We start from the raw sequence: 11,444 nt of genomic DNA on the forward strand, positions 1-11,444 counted from the left end.
CCCCCCCCCCCCCCAATTTGAAGCTTTCGCTGCATCTTGGAAAAACCAGCCCCATGCATTATGGACAACACTGAACCAAATTTGCATTGGTTGTGATTGATGTGCAGAAGCCCTCTGTAAGTGGAACAAAATACCGTCACCAAATTGTGATTGTGGGGCCGAAAAACAAACGATCCAACACATAGTGACAGAGTGTCAAAACAGAGCCTATAATGGAGATTTCACTGATTTCCTGTCTGCGACAAATGAAGTAAAAAATTATATTTGCAACTTAGATTCACGTTTGTAAGCTTCCTGTTAGGAGTTCAGATTTTATATTCTGTTTTGTATTTTACCCGTGTTGCTTTTACTGAAATATGATATGAATGTGCCATATGATAGATAGCTAGATAGACAAATATAATAAATAAATATCCAGTGTTCTTTTTTATCAACGCATGTCCAAATTTCAAGAAACAGAAGACGAAAATGACAGGCAGAAAGATGCTGCAGTCACTGACCAAGTCAAAACCAAAAACATATTCTGAGCAGCAAATAAAAAACACAGAAAAGCATAATAAATAGCCTACATTTTGGTGTGGCCAAAACACCAAAACAAAACTTAGCCATGTTCAGAGAAATAAAATCACATTAATCAGACAGTTACAACTTTAAATAAACTGAATCTGTATAACCTTGAAATCAGACTAGATGGGGATTTGTTAACTGACAGAATAACAGAATAATAAAGTTGGTAGGGTTCTTGGAGGTCATCTAGTCCAACCTCCTGCTCAGGCAGGAAACCCTATACCATTTCAGACAAATGGCTGTCCAGTCTCTTAAAAACTTTCAGTGTTGGAGTACCCACAACTTCTGGAGGCAAGTTGTTCCACTGATTGATTGTTCTAACTGTCAGGAAATTTCTCCTTAGTTCTAGGTTGCTTCTCTTCTTGTTAACTGCATTCAGGCATCTTTATAATAAGGGTAGTACATAGTAAAATGTGCGTTAATGTTTCAGGAACTCCTTTCCCACAATATGATACTCTGTAATTTCCATTCAAAAATTGTGGTTGGAACATTAAATCTTGCCAGGGTTAGGGTTCTTCTGAATACATACAGTTAAGATGTAAAATCTCATAATTACCAGGCAAATCAGTGACATTTTTTATAAATTGAAAGTAAATGCTTATATTTGCTAGTAATCTGCAAATATTTATATTTCAGAAATGGGTAGAAATCTTTTTTGCAACCAGAGCCTGTTTCTTTTACGGCATCTGAGAATTGCAGAAGGGATGGTGTTGTTATCCCCACAGAGGGTGGACTGAAATGTTCAGTCTATTTGGGTGGTAAGATTGGAGAGATTTAGTTAACTTTATTCAGTTAATGAAGATGCAGCAGTTAATGTAAAGAAAAGCACTGAGATTAGCAGAGGATAACCTACTTTCAGCCTTTTTTTTAAAAAAAAAAGATGACTCATGCTACGGAAAATCGACAACTAGTTGGCATGTTTTAGGAGCACTTCTCCTTTGACCACAGATATGGGTCTGGGGAGATCATATACTGACAATAGCTTACCCGGTCCAGATTCCCATTAAAAATAATTACTTGAATCTTATCAATCCAGGAAGTAAAAAAAAAAGAAAAAGAAGCAGGCAAGTTGCATACTGAAGGTGTCTATGAAGTCACTAAGAGCTGAGCTTAACTCAAATCAGACTACCTTTCTGTCTAGCTTAAAAGATCATTGCATTTGGAGACTTATTGGATAATAAATTTATATCTGATTATTTAAAATTAACCTAGTTGTTCTTTAAGAGAGATTTAATGTTTGAAAGACCTGATACAAGAAGTTCTTGACTTAGGGTTAACAATTGTTCAGTTACAATTGACTCTTAAAAGGTACAGTACATACGACTGTCCTCGAAGTTATGACTGCGCCCCCATGGTCATGGGATTGCATTTCGAATGCTTAGCAACCAGCTCACAATTATGATCAGCTGCAGTATACTGCAGTCATATGATTGGGATTTGGGACATTTTTTTCCCATTTTCTAGCTGAAAAACACCCATTTGATATGATAGATTCATTTAACAACTATGTGGTTTGCTTAATGATCACACTGACTTGCTTTATTGTCATCATAAAAAATGGTCATAAAAGCCCAATCATATGGTGTCTTGACTTATGGCCAAAACTTCAGGCTCAATTGTGGTCGTAAGTCAAGGGCTACTTGTATCACAATTAAAACAAACTTTATTTACCACCATTTAAGCCACCCCAAGTTTAACCCCCACTGGAAAACTTTTAATCAGAATTAGAAATTTTAATTAGCAGAGTTATTCGTTGCATTTGAACAGTATTTAAGATTATTTTAAAATAAAATGTTAACATTGATGTGATAAGGAGTCACTATTGTAACATATAGAAAGAAATAGTTCGCAAAAACAACAATAGTCAGTGCAAGAAACAACTCATCCTCTAAACCAGGGATGGGCAATTACTTTTCCCAAAGGGCCACCTCAGAAACTGAGACTGCTGTGGAGGGCCAAACCAATAGGCCTGTGAAGTGCACAGATATGCACACACTTACGTAAATTGAAAAAAAAATAGCAATTGCCTTCAAAATAAAAGCAATCCACGCAGGCCGGACAGGGACAGCCAAAGGGCCAGAAGTGGCTCGGGGGCCATAAAATGCCCAGTTTTCCTCTAAACCAACTTTTTCATTGTTGCCAACTTTAGGTCTATGGACTTTAATTCCTAGAACTCCCAGCCAGCCATTCTGACACTTGAACTACATACAACGTAAAACTTGCCAAGGTTGAGAAACATTGCTGTAAACTGAGACTGTACTTGATCCCTGGATTCTCCTTCTTACTCTGTCAACTGCATTGACTTCCCTGTCAGAAAAAAATAATTTCTCTTTATTTATTTTATACTTTGACTTCTGGCTAAGTTTTGTTTTACTTGCCCCAATTCCAAGCTTGGAAGAAATTATACACATGTCAACAATCATTTCTTAAACTTTCTAAACTAGCTCATGGATTGTTTGATGTTTTGTTTAATTAAATTAGGCACAGAAATGAAGGAGCAGTGGCAGAATGAGATACAGTTGGGAAAAAGGACAAGAGGTGACTACAATGCAAATGCAATAGCAACTTTGGGACGATGTCATATATCTGAAATCTCAAGCAGACTACATGCCACCTCTGAAAGCATGCTGTACACTTTAAACGACTTAAAACCATTTGTTTAGTAACCATTTGAAGTTAAATGGCACTGAAAAAAGTGATTTTATGACTGTTGCAGCTTCCCTGACGTGATCAAAATTTGGGCACTTGATAACTGATATGTATTTATGATGGTTGGAGTGTCCCAGGATCACGTGACCACCTTTTGTAAACTTCCCAGCTGGCTCCAACAAGCAGTGTCAATGAGGGAAGCAAGGTTCGCTTAACGACTGCATGTTTCACTTAACAACTGCAGTGATTCCCTTAACTGGGGTAACTCATTTAACAACTGCCTTGCTTAGCAATGCAAATTTTGGGCTCAATTGATATCTAAATCAATGACTACCTATAACAGAGAAAATGAAAATACGTATCCAATAAAAGTCTTTCCTTGTTTTGCAGAAGAAGAGAGGAACACTGAAGTCAAAGGTTTCACTGAGACTCACAAAAATCTATGACTCATCGTAACTTTGGTGTTCCAATCAAGAATTCAAGTCATTTTTGTTTTTATTTGTGGCAGATATGCCTTTTTTTTGTCTTTACTTCTACTTAGCAACTATGTGAGAAAATACTAGCATTACACCAGTATTTCCCATGTAGCAACCCACAGCATAGATGTACACGTTGTCTTGTGCATCAGTTGAGGCCTTTCTTGGATCAGGAGTCCTTGCACTCCAGTTATTCAAGCTCTGGTCATCTCGTGTTTGAACTACTGCAATGTGTCCTACATGGGGCTACCCTTGAGGAGCATTTGGAAGCTTCAACTGGTGCAGACTGTGGCGACATGGGCAGTTTTGGGGGCTCCTATAGTGGACCACGTTATGCCACTGCTCCACGAGTTGCACTGGGTGCTGGTTTGCTTCTGAGTGCAATTTGTCAGAGCATGCACAGTCTTATTGTGCTGAGGTAACCCAGGAGTAAATACAGTAAACAGTGGTTTGTATTAAATGTATTTATATTACAATATCTATAAATGTACTAGAAACAAAATACATATACGTGGTGATAATTCAGCAAACTCCAATACACAGCAATTACAGCAGGAAACGGATAAGCGAACACAGCAGCAGAGACTTCCCTTTTATACTCAGGCTCTTAAAGGGATAAACACACCTTACATTACATTACATCATTATATAACCTGTTTAGTCTTTACATAATTATCGAAGTGTTGGTTATTATCTTGAAAGCCCTGCATGGCATGGGTTCAGGTTACCCACGGAACTGTCACACCCCAATGGGATTGGACCACCCCACCCACGCTGGCAGAAGAGGCATGCTGCAGACCCCCAATTTTCATTGGTGGGGTCCAGGAGAAGGGCCCTCTCTGCCTTGGCTCCTGCCCTTTGGAACATCTTACCCTCGGAGGTGAGATTGGCTCCCGGCCTTCTGACCTTCTGTAAAGGCCTGAAGACCTGGTTCTGCGAGATGGCTTCGGGCCCCAATGGCGGAGTGGTTGAAGAATTAACAGGCAATCCCACCTCCCTCCCTGCACATCCTGCTCCCTCCCTCAATATCTTTTAACTATAATTCTATCTTAATTCAATTTTTATCATTTTCAAAATATTTATATTTTATAGTTTTAATGCTATAATCCGCCAAGAGTCAAACCCAGATGGGCGGCACATAAATCTAATAAATAAATAAATCTAATAAACAAACAAAGAAATGTGTTGCCCTGTATTTGAAGTGCATTTAGCTGAGGAAAAAGAAGCAGTGAGCTCCTACTTACACGCATGTTTCTTTTTTTAAAATGCAAACAGTTTGGCCCTTAACCTACTTACACAGATTGTATCTTCTCCATAATAAATTCACAATTCTTTCATCTCTCTGTCCTACACTCAGGGTGGTTCACTCTTTCTCAGTAATACAAAAAAAATGATTCAAAGCAGTGCATAAAATATTAACTTAATATATATCCAAAGCATCTTGCATCTCAAGCATATTACAATTGGAACTGTACGTGCACATCTCAGTTTAATCACAGTCATTTCGATCTAGATTGTTCATACAGGAACAGATAGACCATTTGACATCTGATTAATTATACCCACTGCAAAATTGTTTTGATCTCAACTGAATTATTTTCCTAGTTTTCTCATTATACAATAAAGGCCCACGTTAATGGGTACTGTTTATTTTCATATTATATTAAAGTAGAGATGCTCAAAATGAACTACAGCTGATGAAAAAAATACAAACCAGGCTGACCTTGAAGAATAAAACATCAGGTTAATGTTTAGCCAGTCTATTTGATTATCAGAAAAAAATAAGATGCCAAAATCAATAGTGGAATAGTTAAAGTGGATCACAATCCAAGGAATTGCAGGTCCAAGCCTCCTTCTCTGAAGTACAATATGGCAGGGTTTCCTAAACTTGGGAAATTTTAAAACACATGGACTTCAACTCCCAGAATTCCTCAGACTGCACGTCTGGCTGGGGAATTCTGGGAGTTGAAGTCCATGCATCTTAAAGCTGCCAATGTCAGGAAACCCTGCCATATAGTAAAAGCCTTTGAAACTTACTTCTCTATCAAAAGCATCAAGTACCTGTTAACAAAGAGAAAACCCTTATATTACCACCAGATACAGTACTGTGCAAAAGTGTGAGGCAGTTGTGTAAAAATGATGTAGATTAAAAATGCTTTCAGAAATCAAATAACAAAATGGAAAGTAAATAAACAGAAGAGAAATCCAAATAAAATCAATATTTGGGGTGATCACCCTTTGCTTTCAAAATAGCATCAATTCTGCTAGGTACACTTGCATCCAGTTTTTGAAGGAACTCAGCAAGGTTCCTTCAAAGTTGTTCCAAACATCTTGGAGAATAACCACAGATCTTCTGTGCATGTAGGCTGCCTCAACTCCTTCTGTCTGTTCACGTAATTCCAAACAGTTCCTATGATGTTGCGATCAGGGCTCGGGGGGGGGGGCAAACCATCACTTCCAGGGTTTCTTGTACTTCTTTATTCTTAATGACATTGGCTGTATGTTTGGGGCTGTTGTCCTGCTGCAGAATAAATTTGGGGCCAATCACACGCTTCCCTGATGGTATGGCATGATGGATAAGTATCTGCCTGTATTTCTCAGCATTGATCTTTGATCTTTGATCCTGACCAAATCTCCGCCCCAAACTTGCAAGGAACCTCCACCATGCTTCACTGTTGCCTGCAGACACTCAATGTGATGGCTTTCGCGGATGCCTCCCCAGACGCTAGTTCAGATGAGGGAGAGCCAGTTCCAGGCATATCAAAGGGAATGTGGAGGAATGTCAGGAGGTTGACAGAGGCTCTGGGACAGGAGTGGTAAGGCCGAGTACTGTGGAGCAATCACAGAAGGAGCGACCAGACAAGTGGTTGGCTGAGCTAGGGAAAGGAGGGGCACAACTGCAGCGGAAAGGCAAGAGGAGAGTGCACACAGCTGCAGCTGGCCAGCGGGGATGAGGAAGAACTGCCTCTCCTCCTGATCCAGGGCTGAGAAGACACAGGCACAACGGAGGTCAGCCAGTGTTTCAATTCCACTCTTCAGTATATCAATACTTTCAGCATTTCCTCATTTCAGTTTCATTCCAATTTCATTCAGTTTTCTGGAAGTTTCTTCACCTACTTCCAAAACATTTTTTTTCATTAAAGTTGCTCAATTTCTGTACCTCTTTTAATCTTAATCACTCCATGTTCTCATTGAATGTACTTCTAAACCGGGGTCCCTAATCCCCGGGCTGCAGCCGATTACTGGGCCACAAGCTGTTTGGAGCAGGGGCATGGAAGTAGCGGGTGAGTGTGCATGCATGCACTCATGTCCCCACTTGCACGAGCAGTGTGTGTGTGTGTGCACATATGCACTCCATTTGTGCAAGCAGTGGACACTTGTGCAAATCGAGTTGTGCGCACACACGCACACTTAATTGCCACTCACACAGAACCATCCCGCCAGTCTGCAAAGCCAGAGAGATAGGGGAACTCTGTTCTAAATTATCTCTTTCTCTGTAATCATATTACACAGTATGTCTTCTTCTAATCCTCATTTTTTTACAGCAGTCACTCTTATGTGCACTTTTCTTCATCCACAGCCTCTTTCACTTCATCATTGCACAATGTTTCATTCTTCATCCTTCCCAGTAGCATAATTCCCACATACTTCTGTAATACTGTATATCAGGGGTGTCAAACTGCTGGTCCACAGGTCGGATGCATCACGAGGAAACCGGGCCCACCCCATTGCCGGCAATAGAGTTTGACATGTCTGCTCTATAGCAATGTTTCTCAACTTTGAACACTTGAAAATGTGTGGACTTCATCTTCCAGAATTCCTTTCACTCTGCTTGATGCAGCTTCTGCATGCTCTTTCTATTCATTCTACCACAAGATTAATCTGCTATTTTTTTCCCAAATAAAAGACTATGCTATTGCTTCACACTGCCAAAATAAATATAATAAAATAAAGGAGCTTTTCATTCAGCTGTTTTTAACAAGCCCAGCAAATTGCTACACTTTTTGCATTATCTGTCTTTTCAATGTAAACTTTAAGAATGGAGTAAGATAATATTTTCCAAGCACAATGTTCTACTGACATTGGATCTTAAAATATAATCATACTTTCAACACAGCTTTGAAAATTATACCCTTGATAGAAATTTTAAATTCAAGTTGACTTCATAATTACACTGAGGAAGAGAGATGTCATTTTTACTCAGGATCAAGTCTGACTAGAGATTGACAAAAGTTAACATATTTTTGTGTATGAACAAATAAATTACACATAAAAGTACAAAATGCTCTAACATCATGGGCCTACATCCAAAATATGTTTTCTTCACACAGGAGATGCATTCAATCATAAACATTCCAACCTATACATATTTTATAGAAAGTTTTGATATGTCGAGTCAAATCTTTAGTATGTTCACATACCAGCACAGATTCAATACTGTATAAGTTTATGAATAAACTTAAAACCATCTCTTACAGGTATTACATAATGGAGAGCAATGTCAGATAATAATGAACAAAACTACAAATAGTTCTCGTTTAATGATTGGTCATTTAATGACCATTTAAAGTTACAGTGAACCCCACCCAAAAGTTACTTACAGCCCATCCTCAAAGTTACAACACACACACACACACACACACACACAAAGTTACAACACACACACACACAGAGCACATTATGGGCACTTGGCACCTAGCTTGCATTTACAACTAGTTGCATCATCCCACAGTGATCCCACATGACCACAAATTGCACCTTTTTGCCAGTTTCCAGCAAAAACTATCCATTCAAGAGAATAGATTTGCTTAATGACCATGTGCTTTGCTTAATAACCATGGTGATTTGCTTTATGACCATTATACAAATGATTGTAAAAATCAAGTCAGGGCACATGGTGATCTGTTTAGCAATTGCAATGACTTATGACCAAAATTCTGGGCTCAATTGTAGTTAAGTAAGGACTACTTATATGTCATGTTTAAACCAGATATAGTCCTCAGCCACTATCAAACAAGATGAAACAGTCAATTATGGGATTAGTTAGAATGGTACCATTTTTGCTTAAGACAATAAAGCATCTTTGTCTCCACTTGCAATCTCAAATGATACAATCCAGGTATTTTGTTTACTATTTGAAAATGAAGCCAAGCTATTCAAAGGTATCACACAAGGCAAAAAAGATACTATATGCCAGGACAGTATTTCTTAAATTCTCACATTAATTGTGTCAGTAAGAAAAATCAAAATTATATGCCAAGAGGCTTCAGGAACTATGTATAGTACTGAAATGCTTAACAAAACCTGAAGATTCTATGAGGATTTATTTCGATGTTAAAGTTTACACAATATAATTGCATTTGCTAAAAGAAATAGTTGATCTGCTCTAATATAAAAAGTTATAATTTGCTCTTTGCCTGTGACTTAAAGAATTATTTAAAAATGAATGAATACACAATAGCACATTATAAATACAAAGCTAATTGAGTGTGAAATATTAGTTTCTGCTTTTCTACAGTAATATGCTTAGGTTGAACATCAATTAAAATATGTTTATGTGAATTTGCATGGATATGTATATACATATACGTACATCTATATATGCATGGATATGTATATAAATGTATACAAATAATTATATTTACAAAGAATGAGAATACGGGCTACTTAATACCATTATTCTGTAACATATTCCATATTACTGTAGGTACAGAGCAGGAGTGTCAAACTGCCGGCCCCCGGGCCAGATGCGTCATGGCGAAACCGCACCTACCCCATTGCCGGCAATGGAAAAAAAGTCGCGATACGTCACGACACGTCACGTGATGTTGCGAGTTTGACACCCCTACTCCAGAGACTCATGATTTCAAAATTAACTTAAATGAAATTATCCCACAGCAAAATTTAATAGTTTGTAAAAAAAAACCCTATTTTAGTATAAAAATAATCTGCTAGATGATTTTAGAGGACTGTATGTATGTATGTACATATGCATGCATGCAAGTATGTACACTGCCCATCTCACCTAAGTGACTCTGGGTTGTTTTCAAACCTATTAAATAAAATAACATGTGTAAACTTAGTTTACAAACTAAATAATAGTAATCGTAACTTTTACATTAATTAATCTGGAACTAAAGTTTCCTGATTTGATACAAACATGAATTTTTCCATTACAAGGATTAGACCAGTGGTTCTCAACCTTTTTAATGCCGTGACCCCCAACCGGTCGTAAGTCGAGGACTAAACCGGTCGTAAGTCGAGGACTTTCCCTGCCCGGGAGCGCTGCGCATGCGTGGTTCCGCCCCCTGCGCCGGCCGAGGCATATCTGGCAAGCGGCAGAGATGGAGCAGGCTGACCACCAGCTGGCCCAGCTCAAGGGAGGTAAGGCACCCACCGGAAAAGGGGAAAAAATGGCAGACAGCCTTGCTTGGCGACCCCCGTGAAATGGTCGATCGACCCCAAATGGGGTCACGACCCATAGGTTGAGAACCGCTGGATTAGACACATTAAGGAATAAGGTCATGTCTTAAATTAACTTAGATGAGTTGTTATGCATTTAAAGGAAGGTTTGTTTACCTTTACCACTTTGTGTGAAGAAGGGATACTAAACTGTGTTCAAACTATCGTAGTTCTGGGTACAAGAGTGCTGAATAAATGGGTTACAGTAAATACGGATTCAGGACGTATAGAAACATCCCCCCCCCAATAATGCATATTTCCAGAACAGAAAAGGCAGGATATGCACATTTTGTAGCTTAGATAAAAGTGAAAAATGAAAATCTAAAAAATGCAGAGCTGGGCAAGGCTTTCAGGAGGTAAGTGCTATAAAACGCTGGGAAGCATTCCGTTTCTTGGCACTCTGATCCTAACCAGTCTGGTCGATCCACTCAGAATTTTTGGTTTTTTTTTTTTTTTGTGTGGTGGTTGTTTTGTTATTCTAGATGAACCAGAGAAATAACCTCTCTCTTTTTTAAACTCAACGTTTAAGATCAGCTATCCTCGTTTACTCCTTTGGGGGAGCCCCGTCCGAATTGTTTAGCCGGATTTTTCAAAAGTTGGAGGAAACCTAAGAAGGGGGGGGGACAGCTCTTCGGGCACGGGCTGGGACTCGCCCGTAGCCCAGGCAGAAGCGGCGGCGGCTCAGCCTCGCCTTAGCCGGAGGGCACCTAAAGAGCGGAGCCCGCTGTTTCTCGGCGCCCTGGGCGGAGGTCAAGGGCAGAAGCGCAATGAGAAGAGCGCAGGGATGGGGACAATCTTGGCGCCCGCTAAGCCGGGTCACCGAAGAGCCACCGGCACTTTGCCTCCTCACCCACCGGGTATCCTGTAGCAGGTCCAGGAGGGGCAGGAGCTCTCGCCGCCCGGCTTGGCAGCGCCCGCCGCTTCCATGTTGTGAACCTGAAAAGGGCAGGGCTGCTCCGGGGCACCTCCGTCCTCCTCCTCCCGGTTGCCGGGTTCCTCCTGCCTGAGCTCCCATCGCTCCGTTGCCTCTGGCCCGGCGGCGGTGGGACCTGCGGCGCCTTCCCCGCCGGCCTGAACCAGCACCATGAGGATCGCCCCGCTGCTTCAAACTGCTTGCCGGCTCCGTCCGGCGAGGAGCCGGCAACTTTAGTGCGCATGCGGTAAGACCGGGTTGGCGCCGCCTCCCTCTGTCCCGTGGGCGAGGCCGGCTGGTTCCCACGGGGAGTTTATTGGTGGCTGCGGGCCTCTGGCAGGCTGCTTCTGCTTTCCAGCCCCGAGAGTGGAAAGGTG

At 40.5% G+C, this 11,444-nt stretch overlaps 1 protein-coding gene across 1 annotated transcript in view; it reads right to left on the minus strand.

Annotated features, from left to right (window-relative positions):
- SLC35G1 (solute carrier family 35 member G1) overlaps nt 1-11,240 on the minus strand; it is a 17,271-nt gene extending 6,031 nt beyond the window's left edge. Inside the window, exon 1 of the mRNA XM_015822689.1 lies at nt 11,009-11,240. Within this exon, the coding sequence (XP_015678175.1) occupies nt 11,009-11,240 (232 nt within the window). The remainder of the gene's footprint in view (nt 1-11,008) is intronic.
- Between the last annotated feature and the right edge of the window lie 204 nt (nt 11,241-11,444).

Source organism: Protobothrops mucrosquamatus, unplaced genomic scaffold (assembly GCF_001527695.2).
Source record: "Protobothrops mucrosquamatus isolate PMUCROS unplaced genomic scaffold, P.Mucros_1.0 scaffold1644, whole genome shotgun sequence".
In the NCBI taxonomy this organism is placed as follows: domain Eukaryota; kingdom Metazoa; phylum Chordata; class Lepidosauria; order Squamata; family Viperidae; genus Protobothrops; species Protobothrops mucrosquamatus.